The 25,545-nt window shown below is 41.0% G+C and overlaps 1 protein-coding gene across 1 annotated transcript; it reads left to right on the plus strand.

Annotated features, from left to right (window-relative positions):
* Positions 1 to 1,959: 1,959 nt before the first annotated feature.
* si:dkey-112e17.1 lies at positions 1,960 to 25,250 on the plus strand. Its single transcript, XM_044196295.1, has 7 exons — positions 1,960 to 2,168; positions 11,441 to 12,417; positions 15,316 to 15,367; positions 16,593 to 16,716; positions 18,139 to 18,281; positions 22,133 to 22,375; positions 23,745 to 25,250. Exons 1-7 carry the CDS (start codon positions 2,088 to 2,090, stop codon positions 24,450 to 24,452), a joined length of 2,328 nt encoding a protein of 775 aa, XP_044052230.1. The 5' UTR covers positions 1,960 to 2,087; the 3' UTR covers positions 24,453 to 25,250.
* The last annotated feature ends 295 nt before the right edge of the window (positions 25,251 to 25,545 follow it).

Below are 25,545 nucleotides of genomic sequence, written 5' to 3' on the forward strand. Positions count from 1 at the left end.
ATCTGTGGCAGTCTGCAGCTACCCTGCAGCTGCAGGATGCCACCAGAAGTCCCATACAAGCTGCCATATGTTGCACATAATGCATGGAAATACGCACATCATTGTATAATGCTACTGCTCAATGTAATGAGATTATACTGGATTAAACATAAAGGATTTGAGTTAAGACTATATATTTGTATTGGCCTTGTATTTAAAATATCTATCATTGTCCTGCGCAATTTGTTGAATTGCATATGTAGCCTACTCTAGGCTATCATCATTACTTCACTGGTTGTTAGTTCTGTGTGTGCACGACTTGTTCTACTAGTGCGTAGGCCACTACTACCACATTAGTAATATTTTAATTCATTTTTTTCTAATCACATTGTGCATGTACTAAAAATAGACAGTTGGATGTTCATGCACAGTTCAATCTTTATATTCATCTGTGTAAAAAGCAAGCTAATACTCTGAACTAAACTCTTAACAACTGTGTCCTTGGAGTACACAAATATCCATACAGTAACAGGATATTGAGGATTGGCTGTAATATACAGATCACAAACCCCAGTCACCAGCATCCAAAACAAGACCCTTGCATGCCCAAACACTAGGTCCTAATGGACACCATCCAATGCAGGGTCCCTCAGCAAGACACCTGTGGACAAAAAAAGGTAAGGTGTAAAGTTTTAGGCATGTTACATCCAAGTCTCCAGTCAAATGACATAGTAAAACTTTAAAGCAAAAGTGTAGAATTTCAAACTGTCTTAGTTTGGTGCCATCTAGTGGTAGTATCAAGAATGACACTGTCTTGGACACACGACATTGTAAATGGTCTGAAAACATATAGACCTTAACTATTTTCTCCACAGTTGTTTTTTTCTGCAACCCAAAATGTAAGTCATCAGAATACTATGAAATATATTAAGCCTTCTTAGGAGTGAATGTCTCCAGTCTGCATTGCTAATAGCCTTCCTTCCTTAGAAATTGTTTGTTTAGTTCTCTTCCCCTGCATTATTCTGCATTCACTGAATTAAGTATTTAACATTCTACTTGTTTTGCCCACACAGGCTTGTCAGAAGGTCAAGTCACATTTTAGTGGTGCATGAGATAATAGCTTGGATGCCTATCCAAGATCCTGAGTGTGGGTGGTTGAAGGAGTGGCGCTTAGGGGTAAAATTAAACTGTGTGCATCAACCAACCACCTTCTTTAATGTCACTGACAACGGTATTTTGTGTAGGTGTGGGAAATTCAGATCTAGCAATTGAGTCCCTGACATTTGGTGCTCTCTTAAAGACATAGCAAACAGGGTAGCTCTCTAACGAATTTTGTAATAGCAGATCTGAAAAAACTATGCTGGCCTACCTGTGTTTGGTCTGAAGACACTCTGTGACTGATTGCTTTTTCACCCAGCTGTCTGGATCGGCCCTCACCATAAACCTCTCATACACGTCTCTGTCTTAGTCACTTTATGCCTATCTGTGTTGCTAATTCTTCTAAGCTTAGTGCATTTACTAAATGAAATGTAAGAGTTTGTTCTGATTTTAGAAGAACCCACCAAAATGAAGTAGCTCATACTCTAAGGTTGATATAGGATTTTGGAATCAACCACAAACAATGTGTACATTTATACTTGGTTATTTAAAAAAAACCTCATCAATCAAATAGGGATGTTTCAGTAGGAAGCACAAAGACACAAATAGCTGTCATAGACTGCTGAATGCGTGGCCAAAAAACCCTAACATTTATATAACTTTTCGGAAGAAGGAAGGAATATTAAGCTATATAAATATAATAGCTAGGGCTTATGATCTAAGTTTATGGTAATCATAAACTGGACTGGCTAGAGCTACAGTCATACAATCTACAATAACATTATTACGTTTTTTAAATGAGATTTTAAAAATAAATCTAATATAAATATTGATTAAGTTACTATATAGTCAAGAATATGAGAGTTTTTAGCTAGGGGTCTGGTACTGTGTTCGAGTTCGCCCATGAACTATGGAAGCGCGCTCCCGACACTTCAGGTGAATGAGAGGGAAGCAGAGGAGCGGGATACGGTTCACTGTGCGTCGTATTAAAAAGGAACAATTAGAGGAAAATGAGTTGTGTTACGTCGCTTGGGGCGCATGTTTTTATGACAACTTATCTACTCTTCGTGATGGGATGCGTTGCACAGAAAGTAAGTTGATATTTGTTGACAATATACTGACAATAATTCACAAGCTTTACCTCTAGCCCTATAGTGCCGTGCTCACTTGTATAGAGAGAATCAAGCAACGAACTACGTTCGTAAATCTTGAAATTTAGCAATTGTTTGCTTCTCGGCAAACATTCTGACCCCAAGGGACTTGAAGCAAGTTAATTTAAGAAAAGTTAGGTGCAACTATTCATTTCGGCAAACATCTGATGCACAAAGGACCACATGCGTCAACAAGATTTTAAATTTACTTCTTGTTCGTCTGTTCTGTCAACAATTTTGTACTACCAAAATACAGTATACCGTTGTAGGCGGTAGCAAGAAGCGGTACTTATGAACGAATTTTAAAAAGTTGACATTTTAAAACTGTAAATGTTTTTGTTAACATTTATGCCGACTGTATCAGAAGACCACTCTGCTTCGAAAAACGTCTAAGCTCATGTATTACAGTATAGAAACGTTTGGCAGTTAGCGATGCACTTTTAAATTTACAATTTTCACAGTTGAGTTTTGCATACGTTCTGTTTGATAACAGAATGGGACGTAACTTAGTGTTTACGATTTACACTGCTTCTGAAAGTTACGTATGAAACAAAATACATTGCATAAAAAAAGTGTCTGTCCATAACATTTAGCCAACACATCCGCCTCATATAAAGTACTGTAACATTAAATTAACTGAAAGTTTTCTTTTTTAAAGTGCGGTTTGCATTTCTAAGGGGGAAGTTCAAGTACAGTGTCGTTATTTATTTTAGAAAAATATATTCCATGTGGTTGTTTGACAAAAACACTGAAATCTAGAAAAAAAAAACCTGTAACGTTAGCCATGGCCATTTTTAATCACCTTACATCATGTTGATTTACTCTTGTCCACCTTTGCCTTTCACGCAAAGTTCTGAAAGTTTTTGGCTATATTTTAAAATATCCAAACGTCGTGACACATTATGGATGTTTTGATGGCACGGGCATGTTTTGATGTTACTGCACTTCACAGAGTTAGAGAATGGCATGCAGAGTCCAAACTGCTGAAATGAGAACCACATTGAGAGCATGTAAACCTTATGTTGTACTTTTCATACCCACGGAGGCGAATTCCCAAGCTTCGCCTCTGACATGTCAGGAGTTCATGATCAAAAGTTTGTCTCTGATAAAACAGGAACACAAACAGTCAGGGGTTTCTTCCCTGGCATGTTTTTCATTCAATCAATCTGTGATTCATGTCTGACATGTTTAAGCTTCTCCTGTGGTAGAGTCAAAGCTCCTGCCAGGTTAGTGAGGCTTAGCTGTGTATGGGCGCTTTAGAGTTGATTGGTTGAGGTTTAAAAGTTTTGATGCCATAACCTGAAGTGTCACTCTATAATTGGGTTCATATGGATACCTGCACCAGAAGAATAACTACAAATGTGACTAAGGGATGACAGGACTTGTTGATGTACATTGTCAGCCATCTGGAATGGTCATATTTATATAGACTGCGGCAGGGTTGAGCCTCCGGACTTGCTCCTGAAGAATGGAACAGTGATGTCTCATTGCTCAGAACAGAAAACACTTATAACAATAACCAGGGCATGTCTTTATGAATATGTGATTTGTCGCCACCATGTCATGTCTACCCCTAGCAGGGGTAGGATCTTTCTAATCGACTTTGTTTGCCACACATATATTGTTGTGGAAGGCAACCTAAAAGGTGAATGCTTCTCAGGCTGAATAGATGCTATATGTTATTCCTGTGGTCTTGGAAATAAGCAGCAACTTTCTCAAAATGACAGGGTTGTACACTTCATATTTTATGTACTTTCCTGCCAAATGTTGTAGTACAGTCATTAAAGCGAAGCATCCAAACTGTAAACTGCATCACCCACTTCTCACTCACATCTTCTGAGCCGATAGTCTTCTGTTTTAGATTTATGTAATGCAAAGTGATGTCTCCATGTGGGGCAGTGGCTGGTGTCATAACTTAAAAGGATTACCCTCGACACAGATCTCCTTTAGGACATAAATTTGAATTGTCAGCATCTCCAGCTTTAGTTCCTGTGTGCATAGGGTGCTCACTATCTTTGCAATTAACACTGTAAATTATGTCTTTGTCCTCTGCTTCCTTTTGTAGTAAGTTGATTTTTGGAACAGCATAAACAAGCTTGGAATTTATTCTATCCCCCTAAAATGGGAGGCATCCAAGTCTGTCAGTCCAGAATTCAGTGCTGTGGATGAGGGAGAGTGAATTTGATCTTTGTTTTGTTGCTCCGCTCTGTTTTTCGGAAGGTTTTATTTGGGGTGGAAAGAGGGGACATTCATCTCTAATTGAATTGATTTGTCTGACCCCAGTGAACTCACTTATTCCTCCCATGAATTATCTGACAACAGATACACACAGTCTGTCAACAGATAAACATGTCACCGTGTGTGAGTGAACTGCAGTGGGACTTTAGAGCAGATGGGATGGGCCAGAGATGGAGTGATGAGCTGAGATTTAGACACAGAGAGGGAGTGTTTGTGTTGCAGATGCAGTAGGTTGTTCAATAGAAAATACATTTAATTTTCAATACTGTCTACGGTAGCATCAAAGCTATAAGATGGTGCTGTTGCTTATACTGGATGAAGTTTTCAGGTGGCCTCCTGACATGAGAAAAGCCAAACCACACTAATGGCTGATAAAGACTTTTTAGCTTTCAAAATAAAAGCTCTAGTAGCTGCATTTGGAATAAACTGCATTGTTTTACTTTCCTCTTTAGAGGGTGTGAGAGTATTGCACAAGGGATGTCCTGATCAAGTTTTTTAGCCCCAATTCTGATCTGAGTCCTTTAATACTGGATATCTGCCAATACCGTGTCCGATCCCATACTTTTATTTACCTAAATGTTGATTAAATATGTGTCTGACATATAGGAATAACAGCTGTAGCCTTCTAAATTTAGAAGAATTTACTGATTTAAAACTATAAAGCTGATCAGCTTAAATTATTGATAAGATATAAATAAAAGTTTAACTGGGAGAATGTAACTCCTGAAATTGATGAGAAGCTCTCAGCTAGAGAAGAAACTCACTCTGCTGGAGTTGTTGGGAGTACAAAATCAATTAATTGCTTGTGGACACAAAATAGTCACAGTTTGTCAGGTAAGATCTAAACTGCAGCGGAGGCAGATCCTTTTTTCAAGGTCATAGTCAGTGCTAGCCCCAGTTTGTGCCTCTCATGTATTACCATGACATTCGAGTCAAAGAGATAAGCATCCAATTTTCAGAAAGATAAATACCAGGCATCTTTGAAAAACCCAGAAAGCTGTTTAACAAAACTTCAGAAGGTATTTCCAGAGTCCTTAAACACTCTTCTAACCGTCTGGATAAAAAAAGATTCCATATTCTGCACAATAAGAAAAGGTTTCTTTGCCCGTTTCCAAGTAGTGACTCTGTTTGTAGCCCAAACAAAGATGACAATATGCTTGTCCATATTTATGTTACTTTCTATTACCTTCTGTATCCAAACTAAACAACACATTCATATTTTTCTTGTGTTGTTAAAAAAAGAGCAAGGAAATATGTCATTTCCGACTTCCTGGATAACAAATAGTCGCAACTCAAGGTTAAAAATCTTGAATGCTTTTTTCATCCAGATGGTTAGAAGAGTCTGCGGATTCTCGAAAACCTTCAGAACAGCAGTAAGTCTTTTTAACAACCTTCTGGGTTTTTTAAATATCGTCCGGTATTTATTTTTGGAAAATCGGATGTTTGGCTTTGTGACTCGAATGTAATGCTAATACATGAGAGGCACACACTTGGGCTAAGTCAGTGCATCAAAACAGCTAAGGTGAAATAGGCTCAGTAGACACAATAAGATCAATTTAACATTTAAATTGAATTGAAGAATTTAGATGATATAAATCAAATGTAATGTTGATTTATAGTATCTTCTCTGAAGAATAGAGCTAAATCACTACATTTTGGAGCAGAGAGCAGTTCAGGGTCTACTATAGCAGGGGGCTTTAATGGCGTTGACGACAATCGTCAGAAAACATACTGTAGTTCAGGGGTTATCAGTGTTGCCAGAGATGATATTCCAAAAAATTAGCTTGTCTGGCAGTTGTGATGCTGTGGTTGCACTTGGAAATGTTGTTGTATCAATTTAGACTCTGATTGATTGCAGTTTAACGGTGTCAGTACAGTGTAGCCCAGCCTACGCGATTGGGCTTCTCACTGAGGTGCTGCCGAAAGACTAATTATCATGGATGCATTCACTGGATCACATTCCAAAATCTGGAAATGATTTCTCCAAACTGGTTGAAACCACCGTGGAGATAAGGTCATGAATCACCACAGGGCTCCACAGGTTTAACAGCTACCATAGCAGCAGCAGCAGCTCTTTTAGAGGAAATATGTTAATAGGTTTTACACCACAAACGTGGAAGAGAGAGCCTGCATCTGCCTGCCCTCTCGCTCACCCAGACACAAATCTGTGCGAGTTCGAGGACCACAGCCGTAATAATTTTCCAGCGTTCCACTTTTCCATGTAGTCTACAGTCAATGTCCCAGGATGGCTCTTTAAATAAAATGTTGATCAAACATGCATGGGCTCAAAGAGGCCTTTCATAAGTCACTCATGATGCACACAGTGGTGAAAATGTGCTGAGCCAGCGCTACAGTAGCCAACGAGGGCGACCCTAGAAATGCCTGGGCTTAATCAGGCCGCCACACCAGTTGTTTGTAAACTCACCCTGGCTTGAACTAGAGCCACTGACATGAGCCCAACAGTAGAGGCATTGACATCACAGGGGAGATCTGCGATAAATCCTGGGCTCGAGTATCAGCGCTTTTCACAGCTGTGGAGAATGACCTCAAGGAGCTTCTTTTCTATCTGTGTATTTGGAGGGAGCTGTACAAATAATTAAAACACAAATAGGGCACCTTACTGATATTGAGTTGCAGCTGTTGACTCAGTCATCTAAAACCATAAAAATCCCATTCTAACTTCTTTTTAGCCGCATTTCTCTATTTATGATTGGTATGATATGGGAAACTCATGTTTTTTGAAAAGAGGAACAGCGCAAGCACTTTCCTCTTGATTCGGTATATACTGCATTACTGTATGAGAAGTCTGTATGTTTCTGCACCAGTGCAACTCAGGGAAATTACTGTTCATTTCTTGCACTTTGAGAAGTGCTTAAATTAAATTAAATTAGTGGCACATAATCTTGTTAAACTCAAATAGCTCCAGCTTTGATTTTGATTTGTGGTAAGATTGGTCTCATCCCCATCATTGATTTTACAGCATACATTCTTACATTTTCCATTTTAGTAGTCTCTTTTTGTCTGTTGAATTACGTAACTGACTGACAGTGAATATGTAGCTGCATTACATTCTCGACTATATTTTTCTTAATATTTGTTTCTCATGTCTGTATCAGTCAGATCTCAAACCCTGTCAAACTACTTGATTAAATTGAGGAAAATGGAAAATTAATTCAGTGCAAGCTAAACTATTGGTCCACAAAGCTGTACTATGGTGATATTGGTCCAGACCTGAGGAAGCTGAGTGAGACTGTAAAGCATCCTGAGTGGACTGTTCAAGCGTTAGCCTGTGAAGCAGTGTCACTTTTCTCCTCCAGTAAACAGGGCTGGTGAGGATTCCTGCCCCCTTTTGAGGGGCCCGCCAGCCTGTTTATGAGCTAGTCCGGGGCTGTTTGTGCATGAGAGGCAGAGTGTGTGTGTGTGTGTGTGTGTGTGTGTGTGTGTGTGTGTGTGTTTGTGTGTGTGTGTGTGTGTGTGTGTGTGTTAACAGTACTTCAGCAGAAGCCAGCTCGTGTTGCAGAGTTTTCACAGCGGTCTTGTCAGCCTGGGTGGTTTAAAAAAAATGTTAAAGCCAACAGTTAGGTTAGACTGCAGACTTCTGTTTTGTAAAATAAAGGTGTACTGACAAGTAGAGTGTTTTTTGGCTTGTTCACCTTTATACTACTACAATGAATTGCTTTTATTACAGATACAAGCTGGGTTAATATTTTTTTGTTTTTGTTTTTTTTGCTCCAGAAATGATGATCACATATACGTGTTTATTCTCATCTTTTTTTCTGACCACATCCCCCCATTTACATAGAATGCAACCTCTCATAGAAAAAAATATTGTGATTAAAATTGTTTTTAATAATATTTTTAACAATAAATAATATTTAAATGAAATTAAAAATAATATTCTAATAAAATAGTGTATAAAATAGTGTATATATATAATTGTACTATACAAACAAATCAGCCCCACATCAGTCAGTGGATTTTAAGTTGCCTCTGTGGTAATCAGACTTATGAACCCCATCATGGAATGTGATTGAAACACCACTCCCCTTTTTTTAAAGATGTTCTGACGCAAAGTGAAACCAATAGAACAATACTCTTTGTGAGGGGCCTCTCAGTAATGACAGCAGCTGGTCTGATGTTCACTGAACAAGTCATTTCAGACAATTATGTACTTAGTTGATCTACTTCTGTCCAGGGAAGCCCCTGTCAGTGGCACAACTGGGGCGCAATGACCAGCCGGCTCTTATGTAAACTTTCAGCTTGCCTTGTTCTTATTAGCATCACTTCATTAAAATATTATCCACCTCCCAGTTTGTGGAGTGGCTCACCAAAACAGCACTGCGGCCTATTGTTTCCCCATGAGAAAAGGCATCCTTGAATAATTAGCGGCCTGCCAGTGGAACGGCCTGTGATGTAACAGAACTGAGATGTTTGGCATTATAAGAATGTCCCATTTCCATTCGACACTGTGGCACTTTGGGGCCCTTTCATGTGTAGTCTAGCGTGCACGTCCCAGGGCGCTGGGGACCTCCCGGCCGCCTCGTCCTGGTGGGAGAGATGACACAGTCTCTGTCCATGACACAGTTCTCTTTCATCAGATGCAGGATTTCACATCATACAAGAGACTATTCATTTATAAATGGGCATTAGTTGCAACATCTTTTTTTTTTTTTTTTTTTTTACCTTTTTAAAGTTTAATTGATTGACTTATTTTAGGTATTTAGGTGAAAATCAGAGTGAAACAGGTCTTTAAGGGAGGATGAGGAAAGGCCAGCAAGCAGCAGTATGGCAAGGATAAATGAACAAACAGCATTTTTGCCCTAAAAGGTGGCACGCTGTCCTTCGCTTCCCCCTGTTATGCCCCCATATTGTGAAGTGGTTCCTCTCATTGCGCAACCCCGCTGCAAACACTGTGGACCCCAAATCGGCTTACTCTCTCTAACCTCAGCAGGAATGGCATTTGGCCCGTTCAAATGTTATCAGTGTAATTCTTTGCTGTAGCACATAATTTCTAGTAAGTGTGTAGGCAGTGCAAGTGTAACATGTCGTGTGCTAATGTAATTGCTTCCAAATGTCAGTCAGCAAAATACAACTACCATATAGGAAAATTTACATCAGAATTGTGGTAACTTGAAAAATAATTATTGAAATTTTGCAGTTTTTTTTAAATATTAAGAAGAGCGAGCAAACATTTCATTAAATGTAATGTCACTCACATGCCACAGTTCAATGTCTTTAACATGGGAAGATACTACTGTTTGTAAATGTAATTAGGAAACTATGGCTTGTACTGTAGTAAAGTAAGCTGGTTCATTTGTTTCACATACAAGCATTTTTGGTCAGCTACATATTTTCACATACATGTCTTATGCCACGTCATGGTTTAGGCTTGTGTTATTGTTCACTGAAACGTAGCCCCATCTGTGACTTCACGCAAACCTTTGTGGGAAGATTAAAATGTTGTTTTCAAGCATTTTGTTGTACCTATTCTCGCAATCCAACAGATTGCTGTCTGCTTGGAAAAATGAAATGTTTGCCCGGGACATAACCAACATTTTAATGCAGTATTTCCACAGACTGTGCCAACCACCAGCATGCCCTGAGCAGCGGACTTGACGTACATTTCCAGCATAGATGAAGAGTAGAGTGGTGTGGTGAAAGTTGTCAGTTTGTGAAAATGTCAGATGTAAATGCTGGTTTTGACTCGGGCAAATATTATATCATTCTGGCAGAAAGCAGACACCTGTGAGATCACGAAATCACAAATGCAAAATCACTCAGAATGCAAAACGTCTTCTAACAGCCAACAGAACACACATACACACGCATATTATTTTAGTTACATAGGTCATGCTGCCCTCCTTGCCTTCTCTGACCTCCCATGTGTCTGTAATATCCTGTGGCCTGGCTGTGAGGCTGTCAGCTGTATCAACTATGGAGAGGGCTTTTGGTTTGATCCTGATGACCAGAGGGCCGAGCGAGCGGTCCTCTCTTCCAGTCATGATTGAAAATTGCATGTAGATTTTGCTTCTTACAATATACTGACTGAAGAATGCCTTTGATAAATGTATTCGGATGTGGATAAATGGTCAATGGAGCAATCAAAGTGCCTGTCTGGCTCCATAGACTTTAGCTTTTCTTGTGCCCCCGTTGCCCTCTTTCCCCCATCCCATCTAAACTGCATTCTCAAAGTGATCTCTTATGCTTTCAGCCCAGTCCAGAGCCCAAGTGTCGCCCGCAGGTGTTGGTTTGTTACCTGTCTGGCATGGGGGTCTGCCAGTCTGGGTCATTCCCACTGTCCAGAACTGAGGCCAACAGGAAAGCTCATAAACACACAGGCCCCCTACAAAGGTCTGGTCCTCAGCTCCCTGACCCAGCCACACATCTGCCTCTGCTTAGGCCCCAGGTCCCCCTTACATTCCCACACACCTGGGAAGAATTACATACAGCATGTTTGAAGAAATACCCTCCCCAGGGTTACCCAAGCAGGCAATACAGGCAAAACACAGGCTTTGATATAAAGGCAGAACAGCAGGGTTGAATTCAAGTTCAGTTTCAAGCTGGTTTATGTTAGTGTGCAATCAGACCACAAGTCAAGTGTATTATTTGTTGATAGGTACCTTGGTTGTTGGTGCCTTTGGTACATAGAGAACTTAATCACTTAGTGGCCATCATCTGAATTCATGACTCATCTCAGAATTTAAGCAGAGTATAATATAATACTGGTCAACACCTTTTAAACATAATGCCAAAGAATAACAATAATGCTTGCATGGCTGGTACCAGTGGGAATCAAAAGCCCTAACTTGTTTTGCTACCTGTAGAGTTGTATGAGTCACGTTAATTGTGACTCTGAGAAGGGGCATCAGTAAGTACCTAAAATAAACCTTAAAATGTGAGATTCTTTGGTTATAGTGCCTTAAAAGCAGGTTTTAAATTATGACATGACTAATTTAATGTGATTCATATTGCAGGTATACTTTGACTGTGGTGCCAAGGTGGATGTGGTGGACGTCCAAGGCCTCATTCTGTCCCCTGGCTTCCCCTACAACTACTCCTCTGGGACACACTGTGTTTGGCAGTTCTTTGTGCCTGTTGATTACCAGCTTATTCTGGAGATATTTGACTTTGACGTGTTTGAAAGCCATGATTCCACGGCACAGTACTCTGCCATCTCTAATTTTGAAGAGGAAGAGGCAGACGAAGAGGTGACTTTCACTCCTGGCAGCTTAGCGGCAGATGAAACTTCATCAGCAGCTAAAGATCCTATGCTTCAGAGAATAGGGGATGTCACAAAGACTCAGCAGTCATCCCAAGACGGTGAGGTCAAGCAAGTAGTGGTCCAGGAACAGTCCACAAAGATGGAGATTGCCAAAGTCTCCAATTCTGCCAAAAGATCTGCAGATGATTCCTCTGGCCTACCTTCGCCACCTCCTCCCTCTCTTCTCCTCCTACCTGTTGCTGTGCCTCCAGGAGAAAAGGCTGTCAACTCTGCCTCTTCGTCTCACCTCAGGGGAGACCTCAACCCCAGTTCTAACCCAAGCACAGTTGTGGAGGAGACCACCCTTGCCTCGCCACACTCCACTGACACTCCAGCTGTGAGCCCCGAAACCCAGCACTCAGTGCTTGATGCCTGCCCACACGATGTCCTCTACATCTCAGACCTCATCACCTTCTCCTCCAGGTTCTGTGGGTCCAACCGGCCTCCCAGCAGCCAGCTGGTTTTTGGCTCCAGCCAGGAGATGGTGGAGGTCATCATGGAGCTCATCACCACCACCCACTGGGGCCGCGGCTTTGCTCTTCTCTTCCACTACCACAACCTGACCGAGCCAGGGGTGGACCGCCGTGCTTCCGCTCCCACAGCCAGCAAGGTTGACTCTTTGCTGGCTGCTGTGAGTGGAGCTGCCTTCTTCGCTATGATACTTACAAGTGCCCTCTGCATCGTTTTCAGGTAACAGAAGTAGAGTAACTTTATTTAGAAAAGCAAAGAAAATATAAAAATAATAAAGACAAACTAGATTAGGGGCAATAAGTGTTGCGACCACCAGATTGACTTCTGTCACTAATAAATTGGAACAACAAGGGGGAAACTTCTGGATTAAATTATGGTTGCTACCTGGGCTAGTAGTTGTCATAAAGCATAGTCACATTTAGTGCTGAAATGATTAGTTGACAATCTATTTTTTATCATTTTCAAGACATTATGAAATTAATTAATAGTTTGGGATTTTTGAGTTGCTTAGGCTAAGACTTGGGCTTTGTTAAGATGGGGTAGGCATTTGTCTTTTTTTGTTTCTACACTAAACACTAATTTTCATAATAGAGAGAGAGAGATAAGCTCAAGACATGTGTCTGTTTTTTTCCAGAACAGAGTACAAGCTGAAAAGTAGTCATAAAGGCCAGAAATCAGCCACCAGGTGAAGCTTTTGAGTCATGAATATAAACGCCCCGGAGATAAATTATGATCATTTTTACTAAGCAGTAGAAAAACTAATACATATTGCACCTTTACCAGGTAGTTTTTTTATTAAAACCAGAAGGCAAAGTTTGTTTAATGTTTTATACAATGCAAAATTGTATTAAACAATGGTCGTTCAGTCCACCACCACAAAATATCTCAACAAATACTCGATGGATTGCAATTTATTTTTTTAACTATTAGATGGATTGCCATGAAATATGGTATAGATATTCGCAGAGGATGGATCCCAGTGAGGTTGGTTATCCCCTGATCTTTCTTGGTCAAATTTTTCCATTATCCAGTGAAATATCTCAGCATCTACTTGATAAATTGGCACAACATTTTGTGGAGACATGTTCCCCAGAGGATGTATCCTAATGACTATTTGGTGATCCCATCCATTTTAATCTATTCCTATCAATTTTTTATTTGTCTGATGGCCATAACCCTGCAAAACTAATAACATACCCATCAGCCTCAGCTGTACTTTGTGTTTAGCGCTTATTAGCAAATGTTAGCATGCTAACATGCTAAACTAAGATGGGGAACATGGTAAGCATAGCTAACATACTGCTAAACATCAGCATGTTAGCATTGTCATTGTTAGCATGTTGCCATGCTGACATTACCATATAGCGCAAAGCACAGCTGTACCGCTTCACAGAGCCACTAGTGTGGCTGTAGACTCTTAGTTTCTTTAAAAAATATATATTTTCTCAGATAAAACTTTCAGATTCTTGTTTTTTGCTTTGTTTTTGAAACATAAACCCCATTTAACTCAGTCCTCAGTAAATATCCTCCTGAGAAAATTCACAAGTCTTATCTTTGATTTCTCCCATGAATGAAAATGGGCTGGTGTGACAGTAAATGCACACACTCTCACAGATGCACACACTCGCACATACACAGTCAACACTTTATGTTGACTCAGCTGGAAGCCTCAGTCCCTGATGTGGTGACCCTTAGAGATTAGTTGGGTTTGGCTGCAAATGTGCGGCTTCCTTGATGTGGAGCATTCTCACCATAGACGACGGGGCATTCAAGGTACAGCACCTGGCATCAATTCCAGCACACAAAAACACAGAGGCTACATGAAAGTGAATGGGCGGAGAAATATGGGGAAAAGGGACAACAAGGAGAATTAAAACTCAATATGAGTTTGGTACCAATAGCATTGTTAGACAATCAAAAGGTGTAATTTACAAGCTGTTCCCTCTTGTCCATCCCAGGGGACAATGAACACAAGCTGTGGGGTTAAGTTTGTAATACTATCTGTTCTGACAAGGTGACTGTTTTACCCTACTGGTCCAGATAGATTCAAAATCCAGGAAGGTTTAGATTTGTGTCACCCCTGTTTTTAATATGATTTGTGTTAATTTCAAATGCAGCTCAGTGTCTCCAACTCATCCGTTAGGCACAATAACTCCACAGGTTCTCACTATTAATGGCAGGGAAATTGGAAACACGTGTTTAATAAAATGAAAGTGTAATTAGCAAGAACAACAACACGAGTCATTCAGAAGCCAGGAAATGCATTACCATGAAATGTCAAGCTCATGAGCACCCTCAGTAGCTGTTTTATTTTTCTCATTCAGTTGTTCCCTATTAATTTAAATGAGTTCACAGAAATCATTGGAAAACAACTAGCCTGGCGAGCTAGGCGAGATCTTACAAGTTTAAAGCAGCAGTAAGATTAACTCCCAAAGTCCCCTCTGGTCAAAAAAAACACCAAAGGGGGATGAGAGTCACAGCAGGGGTTGCCCTCGGTTGACCGGTGGCTGGTAATGAACTCATTCAGCTGTAAGAGTAATTTTTAAGAAGAGGGTACTTGCTCAAGTATTTCTTCATGCTTAAGACTCAAGAACAGGACAGAAAAGTGGTATTAGTAATTTTCTCAGTTGTAAAAGAATCTAATATTAATAGTCACCAGTTTGTCTGTGGAAACAAATACTGGACATGGCTATCTGCAGTGAAAAAGTGACAGCGGTGCATCCCTACAGGAAAAAAGCAATGCATAGCAATAACATCTCAGTAACAACCACTATGTGAACCGCTAGAGTTGTGGCATGTGTGAATGCACGATCATGGTGGATCCTGCTCCGTCATCCAACACCGCAATAGAGCAACTATTGAGGGGGAAATAACCACGGGTATGTTGGAGCTATTATATATTGAGTGAGGTGGTTACTATGTCAAAAAGCTCCCATTTCAGTACAGTTGTATGGGTAAAGTGTCCATTTTTCTGGTCAAATTGTGAACACCAGAGGGATTTTTATTCTTGGGAAAACTCTGCTAAGAGTGGAAAAAATAGGGGTCATTCATAAAAGCTGGTTTTTGGATATGTCTGTAATTATAAACTGAATTGCTGTGGTATTGTATGTTTTCCAGATCCAAACTGTGTCCAAAAAGAGCCAGCTCCTGTGCATCCAGCAACTCTGAGGTACAGACACTACTGTATACTCTTTCTTTCCAATTCCTCCCCTTTCTACATGTCACTCTCTCTCCTTCCCTACCTGTCTTCTTCTCTCTATTGTCTTATTTGTCAGTTAGACATTCCTCTGACAAGAGAGCTTTATCTGGGATCACAGTCAACACTGTTGACTGCAGCACTGCCCCTCCACTCCCCACAGAGCGCTACCACCTCTGGTTCACATTGGGTCATATAGTTTTGAAACAAAAGTTGATCAACCTGATGAAGAAGCAGGGGGGATTTTAAAATGTGTTCTAGTGATTTGCATCATGAAATAATGAGTTGTAAACTGCTGAAATTGTTGCTTGCTATTATTCACATCAATTTCTATGACGCTCTCAGAATGAGGAGGGAAAGTTTTGCAGCTGACGCAAGGTCTGTGACACCCTAAAGGCTGTATATCAATAATATTAAAATCTGTTAGCTTCCATTATCCATGTCAGTTGTGTCTTAGTAACAATCACATCTTGCATCACAGTACTTTTATAGCTATTTTTTTTTTCAACAAAAATACATTTTATTTAAAGGGGAACTCCACCAATTTTACACATCCACGTCTATTTACAGGTATTGGTGAGGACTACTGCATATGTGGAAAAAAGTTGTATAAAGGCTCCAGAGAAAGATGCCTGAAATCTGCTTTTGTCTGAATTGCCTCAAGTGATGTCACATGAGTTGGCGTTGGTTGGGGCTAAAGACTACAAGTTTGAAAATGAAACAAAATCTGGGGGTGTGGAGTTGGAAAGAATTTAGCTTAGACCTCTGTAGCCCATTCCTCATCTCTGCTTGAGGCTAGCAGCTCAAGGCTACATTAGCTACTACTAGCATAACACTCCTGAATCTCTGACCTGAACTGTTGGAGGTCAAGTTGCATTGTGGGTAATGTAGGTTTTATGAATTGAATCAAAAATACAACCTCTCTGGTTCTGCTGCATCGAATTTTGATTCTTTAAAAAAACAAAAAGATATCACTGTTACTTTTAGATAGTATTCTTTGTATACACTATGTATACGTGGATTTGTGTTGACTGCCGCTGTTCTGTGGCTCGGTGCATTGCAAGACAATGCTACGGCTGGCTTTGGGGCTTGATTCTCTCTGGGAACACTTGTACTGAACATGTTTGCACTGCTTGTATCATGATGATACACTGTGGATAAAAACTGAATGGAAATGTGCTGTGTGCTTTTGTTGTAGGTGCCAGAGGGAGTCCAGAACACCAGGGCTGAGGTCAGCGAGCTGCAACTGATGGCTGAGAATCAGACCAACCTGGAGGCAACCACAGAGCAGGACAACAACAACGACAGCCTGCCACACACAGGTTGGGAAGACACACACACCTGAATGCATGCACACAATGGATAGACTGATATATTGGATTGCTGATGTTGGCTCCTCAATACAAAAAACAATTAAAGGTACTGTACTGCTGAACATGTTTAATCTATATTTTGGTAGGTCTCAGTTCCTCTTGCAGAGTTCTAAGATATATTGTATTACAGCAAGCCCAAAGCCCACAATTGCACATTATTGTGGATGTCATTCATTTTGAGTTGTATTTACACAACGTGTTTATACTTTTGACTAGAATAATTTTAGGAATGATAATAACACCTTCAGGAATATAAATCTGCCATTAATTCATTTCCTTGCAAAGCAATAATCGTTAATGTTTTAGTGCAGTCATTTAAAAGTGAGGGCCTGGGGTTTGAGGAATGTGCCTCAATTGCTGTCAGTTGATGTTTTTCAGGAGATGACTTGTCAATCAAAAAGTGTGGGATTGGATTGTCTGCTCATGAATATCTCTAGGTGGTGCTCCTTCTTTGTATGTTCATCTGTGGTGGTTATCTCTGCTCATGCTAACCACCCAGTTCTTCTGTTTATTCTAAGCAAATTGCCACTGTTGTTTCTGGAAAACAGGAAATATTTCTTGCCTTCCAGGAGTTTTCCTAGGAAAGATTTACCCAACACTGAGTGTTACAAGCTTTCATGAACCGGTTATAGGTTGAATCACTATTGTGTTATAAATATGTCATAAGATATTACTTCAAATTACAAAAACAAACTGTGTCTGAGGAACCCTCTGTGGACTCTGGGTCTGTACAGTTTTCAATGGAAAGGAAAATTGCATTAGTTTTGGAGCAGCACACAGGCTTGATCCTGGAACAATCCAAAGGCTTCTCTCTCTCTCTCTCTCAGTGGGACTGAACCCAGGCTGAGAGATTTGTGGGTTGTGGCATTTAACCCACAAAGCAGCCTGGGAGTAGCTTGAACACCAGGGGAGTACAGTCCCCTTCTCTGTGTGCGCCAGTCACGGTGTAAGGAGTTTACACCAAAACACACAGCTTATAAACAGTGAAGGAGTTGAGATTAGCCTACTCTGCATGTTGTTTCATTGAACCATTTAAATTGCAGTACAACATCATAAGCTCTGTTGCTTTTCTGAGTGGCAAACAGTCCTTACTTAAAGAAGTAGGCAGCAGGAAATCAATGTAGAGCATTGGCATAAAATAAATGTCAATGGTGAAAACTGTTATAATGTACAAAGTTTGAATTTACACATAATTACAGCCATTAGACCCAAACTGCCCAACTACTGCTTTGCCAGTTTCTCTCTGAAACTGCTCTGCGCTCCAAATCATATATACAAGCACTATTACAGTTCAATAAAACTATTAAAAATGGGCTTGTCATCAATGTTCTCAATATATTTTGTGTATATTTTATTTCTGTGTTTCTATAGTCAGTGCTGGCGGTGACATTTCCCAGAATGCAGAGGTGGACCTCTGCTGCAGCGGTCTGACTGAACTCGACCTTGGTGCTGATGAGGTCTTCATTGTATCTTCAGCACCTAGCCCAAGCAGGCTACCCTTCGCACCTCACACAGTAAGGCCCAGTTTCATGCCAATACATTTGTCTATGTTGTCACCTTCCAGGACAAGGATATTACTTGCTCCAAAGCTAAACATTCAGAAGCCCTAGAAATCTACATAGTAGCAGCGTGGCTCTATGGATGGCAATGTCAGTCGGTCGGTCGGTCCACCACTTTGGTCCAGACTGAAATATCTCAACAACTATTGAATGGATTTTCCATGAAATTTAGTGCAGACATTTATGATCCCCAGAGGATGAAGCCTATTGTCTTTGGTGATCCCCTGACTTTTCATCTAGCGCTACCATGAGATTGACATTTGTGGTTTTAAGTGAAATGTCTTAACAACTAGTGGATGGATTGCCATGAAATTTGGTACAGACATTCTTGCGCCCTCAGGATGAAATCTGGTGATCCCTTCACTCTCCATATTGCACCGTCATCAGGTCAGAATTTCCGTTTGACTTACGTTTATGAACAAATACCTGCAAAACTAGTGACATTCCCATCAGCCTCAGCTGTACTTTGTGTTTAGTGCTAATTAGCAAATGTTAGCATGCTAACACGCTGAACTAAGATGGTGAACATTATACCTGCTAAACATCAGAATGTTAGCAATGTTATTGTGAGCATGTTAGCATGCTGACATAAGCATTTAGCTCAAAGCACCGCTGTGCCTATAGCTACACAGAGCCGCTAACATGGGTGTAGTCTTGTTTCCTCAATTCTCCAGGCAAGTGCAGGAAAAAAGTGGCCTTGATGTTATACAGTGAACAGTGAAATTGTCTATTTAATCTCAAGGCCAAACTTTCAGTGGGCGATCTGCTCGCTTTAGGGAAATGATCCCTGAACCAATGATCATCAGAGGTGACAGGGCATTCATTGCTTTGAATTGACCCAGGGTTCCTAATATGACTGACACCATTTTATTGGCGTATACATGGTCATACAGTCTAAAACTATGAAAACTATGAGGACATAAATGGTAAATGAGGATAATTAAAAGATGGGAGGAACGTTGAGGAAGAAGCAACGGTTCGACCAAGCTTTTTTTTCTCTGCTCTCTTTTGTATTCTCTTGGAATAAGAGTTGGCATAAACCAGCTTTGGCAGCTTTTTGAAGGACTGGCAAGCTTTTCTGCAGCCTAGGCTAATGGAGTATTATCTACAGAGCCAGATTCCCAGCTCCAATTGTGTGTGTGTTTGTGTGTCAGTGTGTGTCATGCACGCTTTGGCACACAGTGTGTGGTCTGACTGTGTGTGTCCTCGATGCAGACGTCCATGTAAATAATGTTTGAGAAATGTTGCTTGGGCTAACAGTGGCAAAGGTCACTGGAAAATGTCCAATTCATCTTCTCAATGTCGTTGCCAGGTGAACTTCCAGGTTAGTGAGGTATTTTCATGCCACACACACCACCAAATATGTAGACGTGCATAAAGCCATGAACCCCCATTTGATAACATTTTGTTGCAAAGGACCCCTTCTAAGAAGAGCTTCAATTTAGTTACAATAAAGCAACGCGAAGACCTTAAAACCATTTTTGCTGTAGGCAGGGTGATGAGATCAAGGCAGAGAATTCTGGATCAAAGTGGTCTTGTACATGCCTCGCTGTACGAAATTAAAGAGACTGAATTCAACTGTTTCTGATTTTTTTGGGGGAGTATGTCAAACTTCTCCAGGGTCTCAGACCCCACCCTTGGAACCACGGTTTATAAGTGAATGTGTTGGGTGACTGATTTCTCATCTCGTGTGTCAAATCTGAAAGTTGCCATTGTGTTCGTGAGGCTTTAGTGACGAAAAGAACTTTTTTTTTTAAACCCCTAGCTAATTCTTGTCTAGACAAAGCTAGTTGCTAGTGACTCTGTGTAAAGGATTATCTGGACTCGTTCTGTCTGATGGTTGCAACCCCTGAAAACCTTCTCCCTCCCCTGATCAACAGCAGCTGACCGATCAGGAAATATAACGTGGCCTTTGCACATTTAACCTGTCAATCACAATTAGCCTCTCCTGGTTGCTCAAGCAAATATGACCCATACAAGTCTCAATACTGTAAAGTGTCCTCTCAAATAGTCATTTGTTTGGACCTTAATGTACAGTTAATGTACAGTTCAGATGGTAAGAGTTGTGCAGACACAACACCACAAATGTGACTGAAATCATTCCAAAGCCACTGCTGTTCTCTTGACAGCTTTAATATAGTTTAATAAATAACGATTGAGATTGGTACGTGAGCCACACACGCTTAGCTGGCTGGCTGTGTGACTGAGCAGGCCAAGCTAATCAGCACAGTTCCGTCTTGTTAATCCATTAATGTAGTACACAACACAATCTGCAGGGAGAAATTCAGCTGTGAGGAGGAAATGTAGCAGGTGCAATCAGCAGACTGGCATCAGTCAGTTCCTAATATCCCTATCCTAAGTACTATGTTGTTGCATGCTACTGTTTGAGTGCTGATTCTGGTTGACAGCAATTTAATTTAAAGGTGGGGTATGCGTTTCTGGAGAAATCCAATACCATGACAAATATCATGATATACAGTGAACAACGACACAGCAAATAATGTAACTAATGTTAGCAAGGTTGTGGGTTAGCAAACTGTCGCTACAGTTGCTGCTGCCAGCCAGAGAGGACGAGATGTTTCCCAGAGCCAGCACACCAGCTCCAGACAGCGATACTCACAACTCTCCTGCTACTATAGCTAACAACACAACAACAGCATATCTTGGCAAACTAGAAAGTAAGCTGAACGTCCGTGGGCAAGTCATTTAACGTAACCTGACACACAAATCATGGCTGGAAGAGTGTTGTGTGGCTCGGTCCGAGCCACTTTGTTTTCCATTTACAGAGCCTGGGCTGTGTACAAACACAGGATATTTTTTTCAGCTCACACACAGAATGCACAGCTAGCGGGCCATGAGGAGATATTTGCTGAATTTGACAAAAAGACATGTATTGGATTAGAATACTTTAAGAAGAATAGAAGAATACTTTTCTTACTGTTTGAGATGTAATTATTTGGTAAATTTGGTAATTTCTGTCATTTCTGGTGTCTGACTTCACCAATGAAATAATAGATCTGATACCTTCTCCTTATTGCTTGATAGTATTACCCACCTGTTTTCAAAATCAAAATCATCTTTATTGGTCATGTATGTGTACCCATACAAGGAATTTGACTCTGTTTTTTCGTTTCTCTGAGTGTACATACACAGAAATAGACATATACAGCTAAAAACAAGGTGTTGCAGGATGTAAACACCAGTTTTTCAAAGAACTTCAGGGCAACTGGCCTGTAGTTATTTAATCCTTCACACTGGGACTTCACACAGCTCCAGTGATTGTCTTTACATTAACATTTACAATGAGATAAAGCAGTGCTATTGTTACTATGTGAGTCCAGTCTTTCCATTGATGCTCAATACCAAAGATGTGTGCGTGATTCAGTAACAAGCCTGCTGCTCAGTGCAGGTCATTGACCATTGTAGCTGCAGTTGAGTGCTTGAGCATAATGTCACCTCTGATATGTGAGCTATTTATGTTGGTGGTCGTATTCATTCCTAATTAGTTAGTTTATCCTCTCTAGGCCACTCTTGTCTTTTAACCTTTGTTCTTCTAGGGAAGATTTGTTTGTTACAGATGGGTTTTTTTCAGCACTTCCTTGCATTGCAGTTGGGGATCATAAACATCAGAGACAAAAATCAAATTTTTAAGGCAGCTCTTAATATAATCTCCTGAGACAGCTAAAGTCTCCCAATGTGGCTGCCGGTGGACATGCTATGTCACTTAAAAGTCTCTCTGTTGGTGCCCACTGCAGACAGGCCCAGACTACTCATTTTAATTTATACATTTTTTCTGTGTCTCTTAGCAGCGGGAGAGGTTTCTGCGGCACAGTGACACTGGTCCCAGCCCTGCAGGTGACTGGCCCTCACCAGACTCCACCACCTCACCTACTGGTGCCAGGTCCGCCAAGGACGGCAGCGGCGGCTGTGCCAGACCGAGAGCGTGGAGCGTACGCACCTTCCAGGACTTCCTCTCTCCACTGCCGCAGCTGCATAAGAAGTGGTGCAGCTGGAACTCCACCAGTCCCTTCACCAAGCTGGTGGACAGCGTCAGTACTAGAACCTTTGATGTTTTCACACCCAGGACCATTTATGGCATGTGAGGTTGATGAGGAATGGTCGTGCAAGAGTGTGTCGCAGTCAGTTGGGTTACTTTCATTTGTTTCCAATATAAATAACCATGTCTTTACAATTGCCTTGATAAGGTGTTCTTACTTGACTTAAAGGGTCATTTCACCAAAAGTACAAAAAACACTGACTTCCTGTGGCACTTAACCACACAGATAGTTTTGATTTTACCAGGACATTGTCTCTGAAAAGACATGTTGATGTTGATTTTTCCACATATTACTGAGGTGGATGCAGAAATCTCAGATATGGAGATCTCAAAACCTGGATAAATAAAATTTAAGCTATCCGCATGTCTATATACCACCAAGAGTAAGTAGGAAAATATGTTTTTTTGGTAATTTGGGTAAATTTTAAGAAATTTCTTGAAACTGTTGAAATTCCATTTGAACTGACAGATTATTCTATCCTCTTATTTGTTCCATTGATTTAAGGAAAACAAGATTTTAAGACTTGAAATGACCGTAATAGTAGGAAGTCTGTTTCCTAAATCACAAGCATCTTAGCTATATATTTTTTTTATCATTTAAACTTGTCTCCTCTTCTTATATTCAAGCAATAGTATTTTGTGGTTGTGTTGGGGATAGTTTGTTTATTCAGATAATTTGAATAGCACTGGTACTTCTGTCATACAGGCCTTTTTCACTGCAGACATTGTTTACTTGTCATAGCATGAAATATCCATCCATCCATCCATTTTCTACCGCTTGGTCCCCGTTAGGGGGTCGCGGGTGACTGGAGCCTATCCCAGTGACTTCGGGCCTTAGGCAGGGCACACCCTGGACAGTGGCCAACTCGTCGCAGGGCGAACACAGACACAGACAAGGACAGACAACCATTCACTCACACATTCATTCAATACGGGCAATTTAGAGTTATCAATTAACCTACACATGCATGTCTTTGGACGGTGGGAGGAAGCCGGAGAACCCGGAGAGAACCCACGGTAACACGGGAGGACATGCAGACTCCACCCAGAGAGATTGTGTGATGTTGGTCGGTCCGGGAATCGAACCCACGAACCCACGATCTCCTTATTGGGAGGCAGGAGCTGTAGCCGCTCTGCCACCGTGCACCCCAGCATGAAATATATATATATATATATATAATTTTTAACATGGTTAAAATGGTTGCATTCTATTTAGGTGTTAAAAAGTGTGGCTTACTGGGACACTTGGATGGAATGGAGCCATCTTCAGTGTTATTAATTACACCTATGCTTTTCCTTCTGTGACAAGTCTAAATGTCTGAAAAAGTATAGAGGGTCTGCAAACACTCATATCATTCCAGGCTCCATCCAGTTTGGTAGCTGACTGCAGAGGGGACGACAGCAGGAAGGTCTTCTCTGATGTTCACCTGGAGGCCAAGGCAGATAACAGCACCATCTCTGACTCATCCATCAGCAATGCCTCCTACCCCCTTACACAGCCCGCCCAGAGGCAACGGCGTCTCAACTCCACCAGCAACCTGCGGCGCTCGCGCTTCACAGGGCCTTGCTTTGGCCTGCTTTCCGGGACGGCAGACCCAACGAAGGTCTCCGGGGTTCCTCATGCCCAGGGCTCCCCATCAGAACACAGCTCTGGCTCCTCTTCCTCCACCCAGTGTCAGATTGAGAGTGGCCAGACCGGAAAGAGGCGTGAGTTCCCAGGCGAGGGCGATCACATCAGCGTGCCAGTGTTTGCCATCTCTGAGGAGGAGGACCGGCAGCCTCTGGTCTCAGCTGAGCACCTGGACCAGACCTCTGCCTCCGCCCTGCTGAATGGATTGGTTAGGGGGACATATGAGGGGAAGAGGCCTGCCGTTGGAAGCACCAGCCTCAGCCCCCAGAGCCAGAGGGCCAGACCAGAGTGCAGGCCTTGGGGGAGCCAGGTGTCAGGAGGGGTTGGCCCACTCCCTTCCAATGCACTCACCACCATGACCAAGTCAAACACAGTCAGTAGCAGCCAGCCGTCTCTCAGTCAGTCCATAGTGCTGTGCAGTGTGACCAACCAGATGTGACCAGACGGGCTTTAAGTTGGTAAAAAGAGCAGGGACTCTGGTGGGCCAGTTGTGCATTTCTGAACTCTGTTAGTGCCACTTTGTGAAATATATAACCTATAATCTTTAATTTCTGAAATCAACTTTTTCAAAATGATTACTACATATACTGTAGCGAACTGCTGGCAAATATATTGTTCTCACTCTAGTTTTTTTCTATTTTTATAAAGTTGTGTTTGGACAAAGATGGAATAATATGCTGCTTACTATGCCAAGGCACTGACTGCTGTGGTATTGTGTTTAAAAAAGATGACTGATTGCAAACATGAACAAAAAAGTATTTTCTGAGTGAGTACTCCGTAAGCCCCAAATTTTAAGGGCACTTTTTAATCAGATTTATTAACCAGTTTGATGCTATTCCATCAGTTTTAATACTCCAACCATTGCACTTTGCTTTCAATAGCTCATTCATTGTGGATTTTGCGCTGCCTTGTGCCATCTTTCTTTTTCCTTGATGTGGTTCTTCATGTGGTTATTTTTTTAGCACAGGCTCATAAATGCTTATACAATTACCTATTACCCAAAAGTTTTGTGCAGAGCATAGACCGTACATTAATGTTGATGTTGCAACAATGTATGCATACAGTATGTACTCCTAAGGCTCATACTGCATTATAAAAGGGAAATCAAAATAAAGTAAAAGCATATAGAGTACTAATATACACTATTATGTAGTATAAAAGAGAGAACTAGCTCTCACAATAGTATTTAAATGAGTTATGAATTGATGTAATGTTTTAATAAAGGCTATGTCATGCACATGTTGTGTCCTTGATCTGATGCAAGATGTTACACGATCGGTAGGAACCTCAAACAAACTTGGGAAAAAACTAGAAGCAGAAGTCAGGATCTTGTTCTGATCTTTCATCTAACTTTGGCATTTCTGATCCAGCACCTGTAAAGATTTTTTGGATGCGCACCCTTCACACTGAGCTGGTCTTCAGCAAAATTGAAAACACAAATTCCAAGGAAGCCATTTGAAATAAATGGACAGAAATTTGAGAAAAAAAAATAGGGCTAGAGTCTATTTACTTGAACACTACTTACAATACAT

This window comes from Siniperca chuatsi, linkage group LG5 (assembly GCF_020085105.1).
Source record: "Siniperca chuatsi isolate FFG_IHB_CAS linkage group LG5, ASM2008510v1, whole genome shotgun sequence".
In the NCBI taxonomy this organism is placed as follows: Eukaryota; Metazoa; Chordata; class Actinopteri; order Centrarchiformes; family Sinipercidae; genus Siniperca; species Siniperca chuatsi.